This window comes from Physella acuta, unplaced genomic scaffold, assembly GCF_028476545.2.
Source record: "Physella acuta isolate Inbredline_101_S28 unplaced genomic scaffold, ASM2847654v3 ptg001635l, whole genome shotgun sequence".
Lineage (NCBI taxonomy): Eukaryota > Metazoa > Mollusca > Gastropoda > Physidae > Physella > Physella acuta.
Window position 1 is genome coordinate 124,406 of NW_026733149.1, and position 22,887 is coordinate 147,292.

Consider the following 22,887-nt stretch of genomic DNA (forward strand, 5'->3'; position numbering starts at 1 on the left):
TAAAAACAAGAGCAGCATTTATTGCGTCACCCACAGATGGTCGAGGTGAGACAAATACAAACATTAATACAAGATAAAGTTCTCATTTCGTGCCGTAATACTTTGGGCCGGTACCTCAAATACAAACATTAATCTATCTATCTATATATATAAAAAGCAATGTATGTCTGTGTGTCTGTGTGTTTGTGTGTGTGTTTGTCCTTTATGCATTACTACACCTCTCATCACATCGCCGTGAAGCTTTGGGAAGTTGTTGAGAATATTCCTGGGGAGGTTTCTGCGAAAAAAAAAATTTCAAATTCGCAGGGGTGGCGCCCTTCAGGGCGCGATTTGTTTTTCTCTATATACGGTATATAAAAATAAAAAGTTGATTTTGGTTTGACATCGTTCATCTGCTAGCCATAAGACTTTGGGGAGTTCATAATAACACTCTAAGGAAGGGTTCTGTAAAAAATTATTTTTAATTTTGCAAGGGCGGCGCCACGGGAGGGTGCTATTTTCCTCTATATATGGTATATAAAAAATAAAAGTGAATTGAAGTGACACCGTTCATCCGATAGGCATGAAACTTTGGGAAGTTGTTGAGAATATTCCTGGGGAGGTTTCTGCGAAAAAAAATTTCAAATTCGCCGGGCTGGCGCCCCAGCAGGGCGCGTTTTTTTTAATATATACGGTATATAAAAATAAAAGTCGATTTTGGTTTGGCATCGTTCATCCGATAGCCATGAGACTTTGGGGATTTTATTATGCCACTATAGGGAATGGTTCTGTAAAAAATCATTTTTAATTTCGCAAGGGCGGCGCCACGGGAGGGTGAGATTTTTCTCTTTATACGGTTTATAAAAATAAGTCGATTTTGGTGTGACACCGTTATTCGATAGCCATGAGACTTTGAGGGAGTTGATTAGAACAGGGTGTAAAAAAAATCATTTTTTAATTTCGCAAGGGCGGCGCCACGGGGGCTGCGACTTTTCTCTATATACGGTTTATAAAATTTCGGTTTCACACCGTTTATCCGTGTACCATGAAACTTTGGGTAGATGATTAAATCACTCAATGGTAGTGTTCTGCAAAAAAATATTGTTTAATATTGCAAGGGCGGCGCCCCCCCCCCCCCCCCCCCCGGGGGAGCGATTTTTTTTTATCTATACACGGTATATAAAAAATAAAACTCGGATGCGGTTCATCCGAGTGCCATGAAACTTTAGGGAGTAGATGAGAATACTCCCGAGAATAATTCTGCGAAAAAGAAAACTAAAGTTTCTTACGGGCTGCGCCATATAGGGTACAACTTTCGTCAATACACGGTTTGACACCCAGAGTTTTAGAGCGACTAAGTTGGCACTTGGCATCCGTTAATCGAGCGTTCTGCATAGCGAGTAAGGGGTACTACTATATTCAGCGGTAAAACTACAACAGCCTTCTAAAAATAACTTTGTAAACGAGGAAATCCTTCTGTACAGTTTCGTCACCTTGCGAAAGATGAAAAAATAACTTTTTGAATATGAGGAGCCTACTGTAGAGTTTCGTCACTTTGCGAATGATGCAATAAGCATCTATTATTAGACAATCCAGTCAGAAATTGAGATCGAGCATCTAATAATAGACCATTAGTAACGCTAGCATATTGCATCAGTCACACTGATATTTAAAACACGTCAAATATTTTTTTTACGTGATGAAGAAAAAAATCCTGTTCATTTGTGTCACTTTAGCGAATGACGAAATCTGCATCATTATTAACATGATGCTATTTGGCACGATGGCGCCTGTTAGTTTTAAGGAGCCAGGGGCCGTACTATGCGGTAGTGTAATCGAGGGGAGGTGCTCCTGAGAGCGCCCCTCTACGTCCCTGACACATGGGTGGTAACCGAAGTGTGTTCTACCTGATTATTTCGGTGAGTGATTAATGTACACATAAGGTTTTCATGCGGTAGTGTAGGTCAACCCGTGTCCAGGTGTTTATGATCCAAGCGCAGGCATTGTTTACATTTAAATAACTCACTTTTAGAAAACAAGGTTACGCGTCTTAGAATATATGATTGGTAACGCGTTGGTGAAATCCTTCTAATATATTTCGTCAAACTTACTTCTATCCCCGCAACAACGCGGGCGACGGGTACGCTAGTACAAGATAAAGTGCTCATTTCGTGCCGTAATACTTTGAACAATTAGGCCGGTACATCTAATCTACAGGGTGTTACCCAGAGCTGTTAACTCCGAACGTTAATCTAGATTTTATTTGAAAGGCAACCAACTCATCACAAAGTTATTAAAGTGTAAAAAAAAAAAAAGAATGTGGAAGCAACATTTAAAAAAAATCCTATTCACTATTCTGAATCAAACAAAACATTCAGTCACGTTTGTTACATAACGTGCAAGGTAAAAATTCAATTAGTAAATGTCGTGAAAGAAATTGTGCTTTAAAATAAACATAGAGACATGCTTGATAACTGCGCAGATACGTAGCTCCATTAAGCCATCGATTTATTTATTTGAAACTAGATCTACTTCTAAAATACAATATCAGAGCAAGGAGGCTTACGTACGCGCATTTTGTTGCTTTAAAATTTGTAAGTCTTAGTTAACGCATTCAGGAATCTTAGCGACTTGTTAACATAAATTTAATAAAACAAGTTCACATAATACTATCAAAGAAATGTTCAAAAATAGATTTTACACGTTCACATAATGTTGTTAAAACATGTTCACATAATGTTATTAAAACATGTTCACATAATGTTAAAAAAACAAGCTCACATAATGTAATTAAAACATGCTCACATAATGTTATTAAAACATGCTCACATAATGTTATTAAAACATGCTCACATAATGTTATTAAAACATGCTCACATAATGTTATTAAAACATGTTCGAATAATGTAATTAAAACATGCTCACATAATGTTATTAAAACATGCTCACTTAATGTTATGGTCCTTACTGAATTTTGTTTTGATCACAGAGGTGCCTCTGTCAGACAACGGACTTCCACTTATAGCAGACAGTAGGTGATTTTTTAAATTTGCTGGTCAATGTGTTTGTCTGTTAGCTTATTCTCTGTTATTACTGATACAGTGATAGCCTAATATTCGCTTGTCTGTTAGTTTATTCTCTGTTATTACTGATACAGTGATAGCCTAATATTTGCATTATCGTTGACCAAACATTTATCTTTAAGTTAGAGTTAATAAAGCTTAGGCTGGTTAAACAACACCAATCATCTAGATTGTTCTCAGACTTTAGTTATTGTCACCTTAAACTTGAGGAAATCGTTGTTCTCAGACTTTAGTTATTGTCAACTTAATCTTGAGGAAATCATTGTTCTCAGACTTTAGTTATTGTCACCTTAAACTTGAGGAAATCGTTGTTCTCAGACTTTAGTTATTGTCACCTTAAACTTGAGGAAATCGTTGTTCTCAGACCTTAGTTATTGTCAACTTAAACTTGAGGAAATCATTGTTCTCAGACTTTAGTTATTGTCACCTTGTTCCACTCCAGGTTGTCTGTCGAGGGCAGACATCGTCATTTGTCTGGACGGGTCGACGAGTGTGACGGCCCCCAACTTTCTGATAGCCAAGGAGAACATCAAGTCCCTGGTCTCCCACCTACCTCTCTCCCAGGATGGGGTGCATGTTGCCGCTGTCCAGTTTAGTGGGAAAACTTTGCTGGAATTCCCACTGAACAGATACTATGATAGGTAATTCGAAACTAAAAGAGCTAGACTTTCGAGAAAAAATTATATATTATGTCTCCTTAGCCCTAAGCTTAGCGTTGACCTTTTCGTTAACCCTTAAAAATAAACCTAACCCTAAACCTTGACCCTAAAACCCTAACACAGACTGAGTTTGCTGCAAGCCATTGACAGAATCAACTACATGCATGGCAACACAGAGACAGGTCAGGCTCTGGATTATATCAGGACAAACGTCTTTGGGCCACTGATGGGGGCGCGCGTGGATGTGCCGCGAGTGGTCATCTTGTTGACAGGTGAATTTCATGGGTCATGCTGGCTTTTATATCAGACCATGAGTTCGGGTTATTGTGACATTATGTAAGATACATTTTCAAAAAGTCAGTTCCCACCTCTATTCCAGACGGACAGGCGAGTCACCACAATGCAGCGGTGGATGCAGGAGCGTTACTGAGACAGGCTGGCATCGCCATAGTCTCAGTTGGTATCGGCAGCAGGATCGATGCCACGGAGCTGGAGCAGATCTCAGGTTGTTTAAAGTTGGTTAGAGCTGAAATCTTGTGGTCCACAGTTGTGGTTAAATAATGTGGTCAGATGTTGTGGTTAAATAATGTGGTCCACAGTTGTGGTTAAATAATGTGGTCCACAGTTGTGGTTAAATAATGTGGTCCACAGTTGTGGTTAAATAATGTGGTCCACAGTTGTGGTTAAATAATGTGGTCCACAGTTGTGGTTAAATAATGTGGTCCACAGTTGAATTTAAATAATGTGGTCCACAGTTGTGGTTAAATAATGTGGTCCGATGTTGTGGTTAAATAATGTGGTCCGATGTTGTGGTTAAATAATGTGGTCCACAGTTGTGGTTAAATAATGTGGTCCACAGTTGTGGTTAAATAATGTGGTCCACAGTTGTGGTTAAATAATGTGGTCCGATGTTGTGGTTAAATAATGTGGTCCGATGTTGTGGTTAAATAATGTGGTCCACAGTTGTGGTTAAATAATGTGGTCCGATGTTGTGGTTAAATAATGTGGTCCAATCTTGTGGTTAAATAATGTGCTCCAATCTTGTGGTTAAACATTGCGGTTAAAAGTTGTGCTGTCAATTTGTTTGTGGTTCAAAGCTTTGTCATCAATTTATTTTGTGCCGTCTCGTTTTTTGTTTCTTGTTTCTGGAAAGTTTTTCCATTAGATAAATATCCACCTTTGTACAAAAGTAACTTCACTTACATTTTAGGAGATCCAAGCTACGTATTTAAAGCTTCAGACTTTCAGGGACTGACTTATTTGATAGAACCTATCCTCAACACCACCTGCCAAGGTATTTACTCAAGCAAATGAATATTGACAAATATGGACTTTATTATTATTAAACACAACTAAGTAATGAGAAAATACTCAGCTACAAAATGAACATCATTTAAATAACTACGAAGGATAGAGTTACTATCATCGAGCAATAACTAACCACACGTGTCAGAATTTGTTGTTTTAATTTATTTTTCTTCCCATTTTTCAGTACAAACAATGACACCCTCACCAACGAGCCCAACCAGTAAGTGATCATGTGATCAGGTACATTGCAAAGGAACAGATTTATCTAGGCTTGAGTCTATTTTTAGTTTTGTATTGCTTATCAACCTTGGTTAAATTATTTTTGGGAGACATCAACAATTAAGTGACACCAAGTTTATAAAGTATCGATTAATTGGGTGGGGGGGGGGATAAATTTTCCAGGAGGGAGGGGCGTACACGGGTAAATATATTTTCTATTTCAATTATATTTCGTTTGGGGTGGGTCGCGGTGCTATCCCCTCCCTCGAAGAGATGCCTGGAAGAAACACTGGGGTGAACCAAATTATCCATGAGTATGTACAATCTTATCACGTGGTCTTTGTTGTCCACCTAATCACGTGATTGTATCTGCTACAGCCCCTGGTATCGAGACGTGTGTTGACAACATCACAACGTGCAACTTGTACATCGAACAAAACACAGAAAATGGCGGCTTTTGTGCCCATTACGTCGAGATGGCCAAAACATCGTGTGCTCGCTCCTGTGGATACTGTACCAGTAAGAATAGTCGTGACAATATCAATATTTATATGTGTCTTTAAATATTTGTCTGTATTTTATGAACAACTACCCCTTTGATAGCCATGAAGTTGTTGAGTACTTTCGAACACTAAAGAAATGAGCAAGTTTAAATGGTTTTGAGAAAATATTAACTGAGTTGTTTCTATTTATCCATTATGCATTCCTTCACTATCTTAAAGTTTTCTTACTTACCTGTTTAAATTCTCGTATACGGAGAACAAAGAAAGTATTGATTGAAGTCGTGCAAAAATTGAGATCGAAATTTTGACTAATATCTACTTTTACACCTCCAAGTCGGAAAATTTAGTATTGAAATCTGGTGTGGTCTAGTCTGGTCTGGTCTAGTCTGGTCTGGTCTGGTCTAGTCTGGTCTGGTCTGGTCTGGTCTGGTCTGGTCACATCCCTGGTCTGGTCTGGTCTGGTCACATCCCTGGTCTGGTCTGGTCACATCCCTGGTCTGGTCTGGTCTGGTCACATCCCTGGTCTGGTCTGGTCTGGTCTGGTCACATCCCTGGTCTGGTCTGGTCACATCCCTGGTCTGGTCTGGTCTGGTCTGGTCACATCCCTGGTCTGGTCTGGTCTGGTCACATCCCTGGTCTGGTCTGGTCACATCCCTGGTCTGGTCTGGTCACATCCCTGGTCTGGTCTGGTCACATCCCTGGTCTGGTCTGGTCTGGTCACATCCCTGGTCTGGTCTGGTCACATCCCTGGTCTGGTCTGGTCTGGTCTGGTCACATCCCTGGTCTGGTCTGGTCTGGTCTGGTCTGGTCACATACCTGGTCTGGTCTGGTCTGGTCTGGTCACATCCCTGGTCTGGTCACATCCCTGGTCTGGTCTGGTCTGGTCACATCCCTGGTCTGGTCTGGTCTGGTCACATCCCTGGTCTGGTCTGGTCTGGTCTGGTCACATCCCTGGTCTGGTCTGGTCACATCCCTGGTCTGGTCTGGTCTGGTCTGGTCTGGTCTGGTCTGGTCACATCCCTGGTCTGGTCTGGTCTGGTCTGGTCTGGTCACATCCCTGGTCTGGTCACATCCCTGGTCTGGTCTGGTCTGGTCACATCCCTGGTCTGGTCTGGTCTGGTCACATCCCTGGTCTGGTCTGGTCTGGTCTGGTCACATCCCTGGTCTGGTCTGGTCTGGTCTGGTCTGGTCACATACCTGGTCTGGTCTGGTCTGGTCTGGTCTGGTCACATCCCTGGTCTGGTCACATCCCTGGTCTGGTCTGGTCTGGTCACATCCCTGGTCTGGTCTGGTCTGGTCACATCCCTGGTCTGGTCTGGTCTGGTCTGGTCTGGTCACATCCCTGGTCTGGTCTGGTCTGGTCTGGTCACATCCCTGGTCTGGTCTGGTCTGGTCTGGTCTGGTCACATCCCTGGTCTGGTCTGGTCTGGTCTGGTCTGGTCACATCCCTGGTCTGGTCTGGTCTGGTCACATCCCTGGTCTGGTCTGGTCACATCCCTGGTCTGGTCTGGTCTGGTCTGGTCTGGTCACATCCCTGGTCTGGTCTGGTCTGGTCACATCCCTGGTCTGGTCTGGTCTGGTCTGGTCTGGTCACATACCTGGTCTGGTCTGGTCTGGTCTGGTCACATCCCTGGTCTGGTCACATCCCTGGTCTGGTCTGGTCTGGTCACATCCCTGGTCTGGTCTGGTCTGGTCACATCCCTGGTCTGGTCTGGTCTGGTCTGGTCTGGTCACATCCCTGGTCTGGTCTGGTCACATCCCTGGTCTGGTCTGGTCTGGTCTGGTCACATCCCTGGTCTGGTCTGGTCTGGTCTGGTCACATCCCTGGTCTGGTCTGGTCTGGTCACATCCCTGGTCTGGTCTGGTCACATCCCTGGTCTGGTCTGGTCTGGTCTGGTCTGGTCTGGTCACATCCCTGGTCTGGTCTGGTCTGGTCACATCCCTGGTCTGGTCTGGTCTGGTCACATCCCTGGTCTGGTCTGGTCTGGTCTGGTCACATACCTGGTCTGGTCTGGTCTGGTCTGGTCACATCCCTGGTCTGGTCACATCCCTGGTCTGGTCTGGTCTGGTCACATCCCTGGTCTGGTCTGGTCTGGTCACATCCCTGGTCTGGTCTGGTCTGGTCTGGTCACATCCCTGGTCTGGTCTGGTCTGGTCTGGTCTGGTCACATCCCTGGTCTGGTCTGGTCTGGTCACATCCCTGGTCTGGTCTGGTCTGGTCTGGTCACATCCCTGGTCTGGTCTGGTCTGGTCTGGTCACATCCCTGGTCTGGTCTGGTCACATCCCTGGTCTGGTCTGGTCACATCCCTGGTCTGGTCTGGTCACATCCCTGGTCTGGTCTGGTCACATCCCTGGTCTGGTCTGGTCTGGTCACATCCCTGGTCTGGTCTGGTCACATCCCTGGTCTGGTCTGGTCTGGTCTGGTCACATCCCTGGTCTGGTCTGGTCTGGTCACATCCCTGGTCTGGTCTGGTCACATCCCTGGTCTGGTCTGGTCTGGTCTGGTCTGGTCTGGTCACATCCCTGGTCTGGTCTGGTCTGGTCACATCCCTGGTCTGGTCTGGTCTGGTCACATCCCTGGTCTGGTCTGGTCTGGTCTGGTCTGGTCACATCCCTGGTCTGGTCACATCCCTGGTCTGGTCTGGTCTGGTCTGGTCTGGTCACATCCCTGGTCTGGTCACATCCCTGGTCTGGTCTGGTCTGGTCACATCCCTGGTATGGTCTGGTCTGGTCTGGTCTGGTCACATCCCTGGTCTGGTCTGGTCTGGTCTGGTCTGGTCTGGTCACATCCCTGGTCTGGTCTGGTCTGGTCACATCCCTGGTCTGGTCTGGTCACATCCCTGGTCTGGTCTGGTCTGGTCACATCCCTGGTCTGGTCACATCCCTGGTCTGGTCTGGTCTGGTGTGGTCTAGTCTGGTCTGGTCTGGTCTGGTCACATCCCTGGTCTGGTCTGGTCACATCCCTGGTCTGGTCTGGTCACATCCCTGGTCTGGTCTGGTCTGGTCTAGTCTGGTCACATCCCTGGTCTGGTCTGGTCACATCCCTGGTCTGGTCTGGTCTGGTCTGGTCACATCCCTGGTCTGGTCTGGTCTGGTCTGGTCTGGTCACATCCCTGGTCTGGTCTGGTCACATCCCTGGTCTGGTCTGGTCACATCCCTGGTCTGGTCACATCCCTGGTCTGGTCTGGTCTGGTCACATCCCTGGTCTGGTCTGGTCTGGTCTGGTCACATCCCTGGTCTGGTCTGGTCTGGTCTGGTCTGGTCACATCCCTGGTCTGGTCTGGTCTGGTCACATCCCTGGTCTGGTCTGGTCTGGTCTGGTCACATCCCTGGTCTGGTCTGGTCTGGTCTGGTCACATCCCTGGTCTGGTCTGGTCACATCCCTGGTCTGGTCTGGTCACATCCCTGGTCTGGTCTGGTCACATCCCTGGTCTGGTCTGGTCACATCCCTGGTCTGGTCTGGTCTGGTCACATCCCTGGTCTGGTCTGGTCACATCCCTGGTCTGGTCTGGTCTGGTCTGGTCACATCCCTGGTCTGGTCTGGTCTGGTCACATCCCTGGTCTGGTCTGGTCACATCCCTGGTCTGGTCTGGTCTGGTCTGGTCTGGTCTGGTCACATCCCTGGTCTGGTCTGGTCTGGTCACATCCCTGGTCTGGTCTGGTCTGGTCACATCCCTGGTCTGGTCTGGTCTGGTCTGGTCTGGTCTGGTCTGGTCACATCCCTGGTCTGGTCTGGTCTGGTCTGGTCACATCCCTGGTCTGGTCTGGTCTGGTCTGGTCTGGTCACATCCCTGGTCTGGTCTGGTCTGGTCTGGTCTGGTCACATCCCTGGTCTGGTCTGGTCTGGTCACATCCCTGGTCTGGTCACATCCCTGGTCTGGTCTGGTCTGGTCTGGTCTGGTCACATCCCTGGTCTGGTCTGGTCTGGTCACATCCCTGGTCTGGTCTGGTCTGGTCTGGTCTGGTCACATACCTGGTCTGGTCTGGTCTGGTCTGGTCACATCCCTGGTCTGGTCACATCCCTGGTCTGGTCTGGTCTGGTCACATCCCTGGTCTGGTCTGGTCTGGTCACATCCCTGGTCTGGTCTGGTCTGGTCTGGTCTGGTCACATCCCTGGTCTGGTCTGGTCACATCCCTGGTCTGGTCTGGTCTGGTCTGGTCACATCCCTGGTCTGGTCTGGTCTGGTCTGGTCACATCCCTGGTCTGGTCTGGTCTGGTCACATCCCTGGTCTGGTCTGGTCACATCCCTGGTCTGGTCTGGTCTGGTCTGGTCTGGTCTGGTCACATCCCTGGTCTGGTCTGGTCTGGTCACATCCCTGGTCTGGTCTGGTCTGGTCACATCCCTGGTCTGGTCTGGTCTGGTCTGGTCACATACCTGGTCTGGTCTGGTCTGGTCTGGTCACATCCCTGGTCTGGTCACATCCCTGGTCTGGTCTGGTCTGGTCACATCCCTGGTCTGGTCTGGTCTGGTCACATCCCTGGTCTGGTCTGGTCTGGTCTGGTCACATCCCTGGTCTGGTCTGGTCTGGTCTGGTCTGGTCACATCCCTGGTCTGGTCTGGTCTGGTCACATCCCTGGTCTGGTCTGGTCTGGTCTGGTCACATCCCTGGTCTGGTCTGGTCTGGTCTGGTCACATCCCTGGTCTGGTCTGGTCACATCCCTGGTCTGGTCTGGTCACATCCCTGGTCTGGTCTGGTCACATCCCTGGTCTGGTCTGGTCACATCCCTGGTCTGGTCTGGTCTGGTCACATCCCTGGTCTGGTCTGGTCACATCCCTGGTCTGGTCTGGTCTGGTCTGGTCACATCCCTGGTCTGGTCTGGTCTGGTCACATCCCTGGTCTGGTCTGGTCACATCCCTGGTCTGGTCTGGTCTGGTCTGGTCTGGTCTGGTCACATCCCTGGTCTGGTCTGGTCTGGTCACATCCCTGGTCTGGTCTGGTCTGGTCACATCCCTGGTCTGGTCTGGTCTGGTCTGGTCTGGTCACATCCCTGGTCTGGTCACATCCCTGGTCTGGTCTGGTCTGGTCTGGTCTGGTCACATCCCTGGTCTGGTCACATCCCTGGTCTGGTCTGGTCTGGTCACATCCCTGGTATGGTCTGGTCTGGTCTGGTCTGGTCACATCCCTGGTCTGGTCTGGTCTGGTCTGGTCTGGTCTGGTCACATCCCTGGTCTGGTCTGGTCTGGTCACATCCCTGGTCTGGTCTGGTCACATCCCTGGTCTGGTCTGGTCTGGTCACATCCCTGGTCTGGTCACATCCCTGGTCTGGTCTGGTCTGGTGTGGTCTAGTCTGGTCTGGTCTGGTCTGGTCACATCCCTGGTCTGGTCTGGTCACATCCCTGGTCTGGTCTGGTCACATCCCTGGTCTGGTCTGGTCTGGTCTAGTCTGGTCACATCCCTGGTCTGGTCTGGTCACATCCCTGGTCTGGTCTGGTCTGGTCTGGTCACATCCCTGGTCTGGTCTGGTCTGGTCTGGTCTGGTCACATCCCTGGTCTGGTCTGGTCACATCCCTGGTCTGGTCTGGTCACATCCCTGGTCTGGTCACATCCCTGGTCTGGTCTGGTCTGGTCACATCCCTGGTCTGGTCTGGTCTGGTCTGGTCACATCCCTGGTCTGGTCACATCCCTGGTCTGGTCTGGTCTGGTCACATCCCTGGTCTGGTCACATCCCTGGTATGGTCTGGTCTGGTCACATCCCTGGTCTGGTCTGGTCACATCCCTGGTCTGGTCTGGTCTGGTCTGGTCACATCCCTGGTCTGGTCTGGTCTGGTCACATCCCTGGTCGGGTCTGGTCTGGTCTGGTCACATCCCTGGTCGGGTCTGGTCTGGTCTGGTCACATCCCTGGTCTGGTCTGGTCTGGTCTGGTCACATCCCTGGTCTGGTCTGGTCTGGTCACATCCCTGGTCTGGTCTGGTCTGGTCACATCCCTGGTCTGGTCTGGTCACATCCCTGGTCTGGTCTGGTCTGGTCTGGTCTGGTCTGGTCACATCCCTGGTCTGGTCTGGTCACATCCCTGGTCTGGTCTGGTCTGGTCTGGTCACATCCCTGGTCTGGTCTGGTCACATCCCTGGTCTGGTCTGGTCTGGTCTGGTCACATCCCTGGTCTGGTCTGGTCACATCCCTGGTCTGGTCTGGTCTGGTCTGGTCACATCCCTGGTCTGGTCTGGTCTGGTCACATCCCTGGTCTGGTCTGGTCTGGTCTGGTCACATCCCTGGTCTGGTCTGGTCTGGTCTGGTCACATCCGTGGTCTGGTCTGGTCTGGTCACATCCCTGGTCTGGTCTGGTCACATCCCTGGTCTGGTCTGGTCACATCCCTGGTCTGGTCTGGTCTGGTCACATCCCTGGTCTGGTCTGGTCTGGTCTGGTCACATCCCTGGTCTGGTCTGGTCTGGTCACATCCCTGGTCTGGTCTGGTCTAGTCACATCCCTGGTCTGGTCTGGTCACATCCCTGGTCTGGTCTGGTCACATCCCTGGTCTGGTCTGGTCTGGTCACATCCCTGGTCTGGTCTGGTCTGGTCTGGTCTGGTCACATCCCTGGTCTGGTCTGGTCACATCCCTGGTCTGGTCTGGTCACATCCCTGGTCTGGTCTGGTCTGGTCTGGTCACATCCCTGGTCTGGTCTGGTCACATCCCTGGTCTGGTCTGGTCACATCCCTGGCCTGGTCTGGTCACATCCCTGGTCTGGTCTGGTCTGGTCTGGTCACATCCCTGGTCTGGTCTGGTCTGGTCACATCCCTGGTCTGGTCTGGTCACATCCCTGGTCTGGTCTGGTCTGGTCACATCCCTGGTCTGGTCTGGTCACATCCCTGGTCTGGTCTGGTCTGGTCACATCCCTGGTCTGGTCTGGTCACATCCCTGGTCTGGTCTGGTCTGGTCACATCCCTGGTCTGGTCTGGTCACATCCCTGGTCTGGTCTGGTCTGGTCACATCCCTGGTCTGGTCTGGTCACATCCCTGGTCTGGTCTGGTCACATCCCTGGTCTGGTCTGGTCACATCCATGGTCTGGTCTGGTCTGGTCACATCCCTGGTCTGGTCTGGTCTGGTCACATCCCTGGTCTGGTCTGGTCTGGTCTGGTCTGGTCACATCCCTGGTCTGGTCTGGTCACATCCCTGGTCTGGTCTGGTCACATCCCTGGTCTGGTCTGGTCTGGTCTGGTCACATCCCTGGTCTGGTCTGGTCTGGTCTGGTCACATCCCTGGTCTGGTCTGGTCTGGTCACATCCCTGGTCTGGTCACATCCCTGGTCTGGTCTGGTCTGGTCACATCCCTGGTCTGGTCTGGTCACATCCCTGGTCTGGTCTGGTCTGGTCTGGTCACATCCCTGGTCTGGTCTGGTCTGGTCTGGTCTGGTCACATCCCTGGTCTGGTCTGGTCACATCCCTGGTCTGGTCTGGTCACATCCCTGGTCTGGTCTGGTCTGGTCTGGTCACATCCCTGGTCTGGTCTGGTCTGGTCACATCCCTGGTCTGGTCTGGTCACATCCCTGGTCTGGTCTGGTCTGGTCTGGTCACATCCCTGGTCTGGTCTGGTCTGATCTGGTCACATCCCTGGTCTGGTCTGGTCTGGTCACATCCCTGGTCTGGTCACATCCCTGGTCTGGTCTGGTCTGGTCTGGTCACATCCCTGGTCTGGTCACATCCCTGGTCCGGTCTGGTCTGGTCTGGTCACATCCCTGGTCTGGTCTGGTCACATCCCTGGTCTGGTCACATCCCTGGTCTGGTCTGGTCTGGTCACATCCCTGGTCTGGTCTGGTCACATCCCTGGTCTGGTCACATCCCTGGTCTGGTCTGGTCACATCCCTGGTCTGGTCACATCCCTGGTCTGGTCTGGTCACATCCCTGGTCTGGTCTGGTCTGGTCACATCCCTGGTCTGGTCTGGTCACATCCCTGGTCTGGTCTGGTCTGGTCACATCCCTGGTCTGGTCTGGTCTGGTCTGGTCACATCCCTGGTCTGGTCTGGTCACATCCCTGGTCTGGTCTGGTCACATCCCTGGTCTGGTCTGGTCACATCCCTGGTCTGGTCTGGTCACATCCCTGGTCTGGTCTGGTCTGGTCACATCCCTGGTCTGGTCACATCCCTGGTCTGGTCTGGTCACATCCCTGGTCTGGTCTGGTCACATCCCTGGTCTGGTCTGGTCTGGTCTGGTCACATCCCTGGTCTGGTCTGGTCACATCCCTGGTCTGGTCTGGTCACATCCCTGGTCTGGTCTGGTCACATCCCTGGTCTGGTCTGGTCACATCCCTGGTCTGGTCTAATCACATCCCTGGTCTGGTCTGGTCTGGTCACATCCCTGGTCTGGTCTGGTCTGGTCTGGTCACATCCCTGGTCTGGTCTGGTCTGGTCACATCCCTGGTCTGGTCTGGTCACATCCCTGGTCTGGTCTGGTCACATCCCTGGTCTGGTCTGGTCACATCCCTGGTCTGGTCTGGTCACATCCCTGGTCTGGTCTGGTCACATCCCTGGTCTGGTCTGGTCTGGTCTGGTCAAATACCTGGTCTGGTCTGGTCTGGTCTGGTCTGGTCACATCCCTGGTCTGGTCTGGTCACATCCCTGGTCTGGTCTGGTCACATCCCTGGTCTGGTCTGGTCACATCCCTGGTCTGGTCTGGTCACATCCCTGGTCTGGTCTGGTCACATCCCTGGTCTGGTCTGGTCACATCCCTGGTCTGGTCTGGTCTGGTCTGGTCAAATACCTGGTCTGGTCTGGTCTGGTCACATCCCTGGTCTGGTCTGGTCACATCCCTGGTCTGGTCTGGTCACATCCCTGGTCTGGTCTGGTCTGGTCGCATCCCTGGTCTGGTCTGGTCTGGTCACATCCCTGGTCTGGTCTGGTCTGGTCACATCCCTGGTCTGGTCTGGTCTGGTCTGGTCTGGTCACATCCCTGGTCTGGTCTGGTCTGGTCACATCCCTGGTCTGGTCTGGTCACATCCCTGGTCTGGTCTGGTCACATCCCTGGTCTGGTCTGGTCACATCCCTGGTCTGGTCTGGTCACATCCCTGGTCTGGTCTGGTCACATCCCTGGTCTGGTCTGGTCTGGTCTCGTCTGGTCACATCCCTGGTCTGGTCTGGTCACATCCCTGGTCTGGTCTGGTCACATCCCTGTTCTGGTCTGGTCACATCCCTGGTCTGGTCTGGTCTGGTCTGGTCACATCCCTGGTCTGGTCTGGTCTGGTCTGGTCACATCCCTGGTCTGGTCTGGTCTGGTCTGGTCACATCCCTGGTCTGGTCTGGTCTGGTCTGGTCACATCCCTGGTCTGGTCTGGTCTGGTCACATCCCTGGTCTGGTCTGGTCACATCCCTGGTCTGGTCTGGTCTGGTCTGGTCACATCCCTGGTCTGGTCTGGTCTGGTCTGGTCTGGTCACATCCCTGGTCTGGTCTGGTCTGGTCACATCCCTGGTCTGGTCTGGTCACATCCCTGGTCTGGTCTGGTCACATCCCTGGTCTGGTCTGGTCACATCCCTGGTCTGGTCTGGTCTGGTCACATCCCTGGTCTGGTCACATCCCTGGTCTGGTCTGGTCACATCCCTGGTCTGGTCTGGTCACATCCCTGGTCTGGTCTGGTCTGGTCTGGTCACATCCCTGGTCTGGTCTGGTCACATCCCTGGTCTGGTCACATCCCTGGTCTGGTCTGGTCACATCCCTGGTCTGGTCTGGTCACATCCCTGGTCTGGTCTGGTCTGGTCACATCCCTGGTCTGGTCTGGTCTGGTCTGGTCACATCCCTGGTCTGGTCTGGTCACATCCCTGGTCAGGTCTGGTCATATCCCTGGTCTGGTCTGGTCACATCCCTGGTCTGGTCTGGTCACATCCCTGGTCTGGTCTGGTCTGGTCTGGTCAAATACCTGGTCTGGTCTGGTCTGGTCTGGTCTGGTCTGGTCACATCCCTGGTCTGGTCTGGTCACATCCCTGGTCTGGTCTGGTCACATCCCTGGTCTGGTCTGGTCTGGTCACATCCCTGGTCTGGTCACATCCCTGGTCTGGTCTGGTCACATCCCTGGTCTGGTCTGGTCTGGTCACATCCCTGGTCTGGTCTGGTCACATCCCTGGTCTGGTCTGGTCACATCCCTGGTCTGGTCACATCCCTGGTCTGGTCTGGTCACATCCCTGGTCTGGTCTGGTCACATCCCTGGTCTGGTCTGGTCACATCCCTGGTCTGGTCTTGTCACATCCCTTGTCTGGTCTGGTCACATCCCTGGTCTGGTCTGGTCACATCCCTGGTCTGGTCTGGTCACATCCCTGGTCTGGTCTGGTCTGGTCTGGTCACATCCCTGGTCTGGTCTGGTCTGGTCACATCCCTGGTCTGGTCTGGTCACATCCCTGGTCTGGTCACATCCCTGGTCTGGTCTGGTCTGGTCACATCCCTGGTCTGGTCTGGTCACATCCCTGGTCTGGTCTGGTCACATCCCTGGTCTGGTCTGGTCACATCCCTGGTCTGGTCTGGTCTGGTCACATCCCTGGTCTGGTCACATCCCTGGTCTGGTCACATCCCTGGTCTGGTCTGGTCACATCCCTGGTCTGGTCACATCCCTGGTCTGGTCACATCCCTGGTCTGGTCTGGTCTGGTCTGGTCACATCCCTGGTCTGGTGTGGTCTAGTCTGGTCTGGTTAGGTCTGGTCTGGTCACATCCCTGGTCTGGTCTGGTCTGGTCACATCCCTGGTCTGGTCACATCCCTGGTCTGGTCTGGTCTGGTCTGCACCAGCTGCCTCATGTAACATGGATTTCCGAGGACTCATCTATGAGCACTATGAAGCCTATATCTATATACTACTAAAAGTCAAGTTTGTTTACATGTTTGAATATTTATTTGTTTGCCTGATTGACTATTGTGATATGTTCGACTCTACCGGGACAGCTGTAAAATAGTATGTAGGTAGAGAATAATTTTTTAATGCAGACAGACTGTTAATCACAAATTTATTTAAAGACGTTAATTAATTTATTGATTTATTCATACGTACAGTAACCCATTTTTTTAAAAAAGATTTGAAAAGCCACTAGACTCGGCGGGACCGTGACGTCACAGGTTTTTGTTTACTCTTTAGTACAATAAAATGGCGGCGTCTATCGAAGAAAATTGTGTTCCCATTCACAAGTTTAACGCGTTCTAAATCTAATTTTCTGTCGGTCATAACTTTAACAATACGTCCGTTTGCTGTATTTATTACGTTCCAACACTTATATCAATTTTCAACTGTCTTTTTCATTTAGTTTTACAATAAATTTCTCTAGATCTAAAGATCTGCTGTCGAAGGAAAGTTATGAATCTAGAATCTAGCCTAGGGCCTAGATCTAGATCTAGGTCACTAGACTCAATGTAAATTCTAGATCTAGATTAATGTAAATTCTACATCTAGAATCTATTTCGGGCCTTAATTATTTTATATAAATCTTTGTTTAGCTTCAATGATCATCTAATTCGAGAATACATGGGCTTTTTTTGTTATCTACGTTCTATATCTAGATAAAGTAGGATTACTCACTAGCTTGGAGGTGTGGTCGGCTGCTAACAACAATATGGCGTACGGACCGGACGCATGTCTGCCGATCATTTTTAGGCCATGTTTACCACGAACAAAATGGCGGGTGTTCACATTATTTAAACATTGTATAGGTGGCCAGGGCTAGATATGCCAGAAAAGCATTTTAAAATTTGCTTTGGAGAATGAAGGCTAAATTTTAAAGTCAGTGTCATAAACATTAATAGAACTTTTTTTTTTTTTTTACGTTTTCAATTATTTTTTCTTAAGCCCTATATGTGAATGATAAGGTTGACTATCAGGACCTCGCGGGGCACAGGGCAGGTGAAGTAGGGTTCATCTGTTTCTTTGTCCTAAGCAAATTAAGGGATAGTGTGGTCAGAGACATGCTCGGCTGGAATAGTTTTTGTTGTCTGAGACTTGGCGGGACACTGGGCAGGTGAAGTAGAGTTGAGTAGGTCACTTGTGACGTCAGTATATGAAGGGATAGTCCGAAATCGGTGTTTTCGGTGTTTTTAAAAGATAAAAAACATATTTTTGAATGTGGGGTCTGTTTTTGTGACGATAAGTGACACTGCAGTAGCGTAGCAAGGAGGGGGGCGGGGGGGGGAGGGGAGGCGGGGGGGGGGAAGGGGGGGGGGACATATGTTGGGGCGCTAAAATGGTTTGGAAAAATAAATTGAAAGGTTGAGGGGGGTTCAAATGGAAAGTTTGAATGGGGGGGGGTGCACATCAAAAGTTTGAAGGGGGTGGGGGGGGGGGGGTTGAAAATCGAAATCTTGGGGGGGGGGGGGGGGGGTTCAAATCGAAAAGTTTGTCCCCGGGCGCCGGGAAGGGTCGCTATGCCTCTTGAGTGACAGACGTGATGTTTTTTGATGGATGACCCCCGAAGCCCACAGTTATCCAACGGATGACGGGTATTCTAGTTCTTTTTAAAGAGCGATCTACACCTGATTACGATTGATCAATAAATATCCATAACCACCAGCCATTAATCTTCTCCACAGCTGTGATTCCCACCATCCCCATCACTCCACCCACCTGTGTCAACAAACTTGACAACTGCACCTTGTATGCTACAACAGACTGTGACGCTTTCGCTGCCTTCTTTAGTGAGAGATGTCAACTGATGTGTGGATTGTGTGGTAGGTAGTCTGATGTGTGGTTTGTGTGGTAGGTAGTCTGATGTGTGGTAGGTAGTCTGATGTGTGGTAGGTAGCCTGATGTGTGGATTGTGTGGTAGGTAGTCTGATGTGTGGTAGGTAGTCTGATGTGTGGTAGGTAGTCTGATGTGTGGATTGTGTGGTAGGTAGTCTGATGTGTGGTAGGTAGTCTGATGTGTGGTAGGTAGTCTGATGTGTGGATTGTGTGGTAGGTAGTCTGATGTGTGGTAGGTAGTCTGATGTGTGGTAGGTAGTCTGATGTGTGGTAGGTAGCCTGATGTGTGGATTGTGTGGTAGGTAGTCTGATGTGTGGTAGGTAGTCTGATGTGTGGTAGGTAGTCTGATGTGTGGTAGGTAGTCTGATGTGTGGTAGGTAGTCTGATGTGTGGTTTGTGTGGTAGGTAGTCTGATGTGTGGTAGGTAGTCTGATGTGTGGTAGGTAGTCTAATGTGTGGTAGGTAGTCTGATGTGTGGTTTGTGTGGTAGGTAGTCTGATGTGTGGTAGGTAGTCTGATGTGTGGTAGGTAGTCTAATGTGTGGATTGTGTGTAGTTGTTAATTAGTGTGCCTGGTCATGTAAATTAGTGTGTGTGGTCATGTTAATTAGTGTGTCTGGTCATGTTAATTAGTGTGTGTGGTCATGTAAATTAGTGTGTGTGGTCATGTAAATTAGTGTGTCTGGTCATGTAAATTAGTGTCTGGTCATGTAAATTAGTGTGTCTGGTCATGTAAATTAGTGTGTGTGGTCATGTAAATTAGTGTGTGTGGTCATGTAAATTAGTGTGTGTGGTCATGTTAATTAGTGTGTCTGGTCATGTAAATTAGTGTGTGTGGTCATGTAAATTAGTGTGTCTGGTCATGTAAATTGCTACCCCGTTTCCCCAACATGTGACGCTGCTTGCATGTCTAAAGTTTTTTTTTTCGTTTATTGTTGTTGGTGTTGATGCTGTTCTTCATTGTTCTTTTTGTTGCTGCTTTTTTTGTTGTTGCTTTAATCAATTGTTTGTTGTACATGTTGTAGATAAATCCCCCGCAGTAATGTAGCACAGAAAACATGTTGAGTTAAAATTGAACTCCAACGGTTTCAAGAAATTATCGATGATGTATAAACTGATAAAATAATTTCATTTTTGTTATAGATGTAAGAGCTGAAACTCCAGGTTTCCGTAAGTAAATGTCAGAAGTAGATCTAAATGTCAAATGTAAATGTCAGAAGTAGATCTTAATGTCAAATGTAAATGTCAGAAGTAGATCTTAATGTCAAAAGTAAATGTCAGAAGTAGATCTTAATGTCAAATGTTAATGTCAGAAGTAGAGTTAAATGGCATATGTCTACTTTTTGTTAAAGATGGTCAATGCATGTACAAGTCTAAAGCTTACGGGCAAGGTGAGAGATGGAGTGACGGCTGTGACTATGACTGTGTTTGCACTGATGCAGCGCACGGCAAATTTGAGTGCACGTCCAAGTAGGTTTTAAATGAACCGTCGTTTTCACAAACGCGTTAGTTAAGATTTGGGATAGTAAGTTTCCCTTTCAAACATGACGGTCTATGGAGCAAGTGAAGTAGACTTCACTTGTTTCTGCGACTTGGGCATATGAAGAGATAGTGTGGTGAGCACTATGCCCAGCCGCCTTTACTTCCCTAACATGAATTAGGTACACATCAGAGTTGGGTGGTCTCAGGGACGGTCTACTGACTTGAACCCGGATTTGAGGTAGTGCAGATTTTAAAATAAAATTCTAAATCCGATCGAACGATTATCTTAACTTCCATTTGTCACAGCCTCCCTTTCGTGTGCTGTCTGTTATAATCTCCCTTTCATACAATTGTGATGTCTATTGTAACCTCCCTTTCATATAAATGTGATGTCTGTTATAATCTCCCTTACATATAGGTGTGACGTCTACCACGACCTTCCACCATTTTGCACGCTGGTTTACAAGGCCGGGGAATGCTGTCTACAGCCGGTCTGCCACTTTGAATCGACCGCCAACACTTTCACGGTTATTGCTCAAGGGATCTCCCCCGACCAACAAAGTAAATACATTTTTAATTAGGTCACTGTGTGTGTCTGTGAGTAGCATTGTGGTTAAATGGGCCAATTAATTAGGTCACTGTGTGTGTCTGTGAGTAGCATTGTGGTTAAATGGGCCAATGCGTTGAAATATGGAAGAGAATTTTTAAATAGTTTAAATAGTGGTGTAATAATGCAAGACCCTACCTATTAAGAAAATAATTTATTTTCACCTTTTCAATGGATAATTATATAATAGATTGTTATTAGTATAGAGAAACTATTGTAATCATGCACAAAATCGAAATTGCGTTTTTCACAAATCTCGATGCTTTATACCTCCTTGAGTCGGAAATACTTAGTTTTACAATTTTGTTTGTATGTCTGTGTGTGTGTATGTGAGTGTGTATGTATGTGTATCTATCTGTGAACACGATAACTTAAGTAACATTACAGCTAGTTTGATGACATTTTATATACAAGTATTATATCCGATTTTTAGTTCAGTTTCAATTTTTCAGCGGTTTCCGGTTATCGGAAATGGAATTTATTCTGCTTACGGTATTTTAAAAGCCTATTACTTGAGTACTGTTTCTGATAGATAGACAAATTTCACATATCTATATGTATAAAATCTAATTTTCTGTCTTCTGTCAAATTTTGAGTAATTTCAGGTCAATGGAAGTAGTACTTTAGGTTATTTCCAATTTCAAAACAATAATAAAAAACGCATAAGAATTTTTTTTTTACTTATTTCCTGTCTTTCGTCCGTCATGATCGGAAACTTTTGAGCGAAATTTCGAACACTTCTATCGGACCAAATTATTTAAACTTTTCAAGTAAGTCAAGACTCAAAGACAATGTATTGTGACATAAAATGTTACTTAATTGGATGCTTAAATCAACACTTTGAAAATTAATTGAGTTTTTCTTTGTAATGTTTTAATGTTCCGCAGTATTATACACACACTGTTTGCTGTTCATTTGGTGCGCACTTATTTTTTTTCTACGACATTCTATTCTATTCTTTAAAAAACAATAGTATTGAAAATTTGATCAAAATGTGAATATTCGAGAAAGTTTATAGGAGCTCACTATCGCTTTATTTTTCAATACTTTAAAATATTCAAGACACTAGAGTTGCATGACTAATTACGGTTTCGCACCATGATAGAAGATAGATAGACAGTAAGACAGACAGAGAAGAAGAAAGTTGAATTTACCTTGTAAAAAGGATTGCGTACTTGATGAACGCAAAAAGTGTGAGTATAATAGAGCGTAAAATGTGCACTTTCTAGATAAATCGGTAATAGCGTAAAGTACTACTTCCGATCACCGGAAATAACTTAAATATAAACAGAGAATAGCGAATAAGATCATATACCTTCGTATGAAATTTCTAATAGCTAAATGAAACTACTCAAGTTATTTGGCGTTTCAGGTGTTGTTTTTTTAACTAGAAATTGATAAAAGTACCACTTCTGGATATCGGATGTCATTAAAAAATTAATAGTAATCTAATTATAAGATCGTTTACGTATATATGAAATATCGTCTACGTAACTGAAATAGTTCATAATTCATCGTGTTCCGATTAAAATCAAGTAAAGTGCCGATGACCGGAAATCATTTAAAAGCTAGCTAAAAATTACGTCACCTAATCGTACTTAAGTTGTCGGCTTTTAAGAGACCAAGAGTAGAGTACGTTAACTTCCTGTTACTGGAAATCGCTCAAAAGCTAACAAAAAACTACACATTTGACATTATTCTCATATGTGAAAAAAGTCAACATAACTGAAACGGTACTCAAGCTATAATTTTTACAGACAGAAACACAAAAACACACACACACACACACACTCACACACACACGCACACTCAAACTCATACACATTCTCTATTAGAATGGTTGTGTCTTAATTCAAATTAGTGCCGTAACACTTTAGAATTTTTTTTTTATAAACTTTCTATTATCAAGACACCAAGATAGCAATGCAATAAAACACATAGAACTTCAAAATTTCAAAACGTGACAGGAAGTGTTAGGGGTAGTCCATTTATGACGTCCACACGGGGGGGGGGGGGGGGTGTCGGGTCCGAAAAAAATCGACTTTTGTGGAAGCGTGTGTAAAGCCATTATATAGACACAGTACAAGTTTTAAAAAGCCTTTATATATACACAGTAGAAGTTTTAAAAAGCCACTATATAGCCAAAGTGGAAGTTTTAAAAAGCCACGATATAGTGTAACAGACACCAATCTATCAGCCAGATAGATGGCGAACGCTCCCGGATTCGTTTAACTGATTACACACAGATGGCGACAAGCCTAAATAAAAGAAAGCTAACACAATAGTTTTACTAGGACTCGTACTTGATGTCTAGGGGAAACACTAGAGAAACTACTGATGCCAACAATACATTTAATCTGCATATAACTTTTAATGAGTGTACAAAGTCGTGGCAGAACACTAGA

The 22,887-nt window shown here is 47.5% G+C and overlaps 1 protein-coding gene across 1 annotated transcript in view; it reads left to right on the forward strand.

Moving 5' to 3' along the window:
* The window catches only part of LOC131929464 (uncharacterized), a 59,140-nt gene that overhangs the window by 9,602 nt on the left and 26,651 nt on the right, over positions 1–22,887 (forward strand). The window contains exons 5-15 of the mRNA XM_059285693.1: positions 2,969–3,010; positions 3,505–3,703; positions 3,845–3,993; positions 4,101–4,226; positions 4,932–5,015; positions 5,214–5,249; positions 5,627–5,767; positions 18,243–18,380; positions 19,537–19,563; positions 19,746–19,863; positions 20,294–20,436. Of these exons, the coding sequence (XP_059141676.1) occupies positions 2,969–3,010; positions 3,505–3,703; positions 3,845–3,993; positions 4,101–4,226; positions 4,932–5,015; positions 5,214–5,249; positions 5,627–5,767; positions 18,243–18,380; positions 19,537–19,563; positions 19,746–19,863; positions 20,294–20,436 (1,203 nt within the window). The remainder of the gene's footprint in view (positions 1–2,968; positions 3,011–3,504; positions 3,704–3,844; positions 3,994–4,100; positions 4,227–4,931; positions 5,016–5,213; positions 5,250–5,626; positions 5,768–18,242; positions 18,381–19,536; positions 19,564–19,745; positions 19,864–20,293; positions 20,437–22,887) is intronic.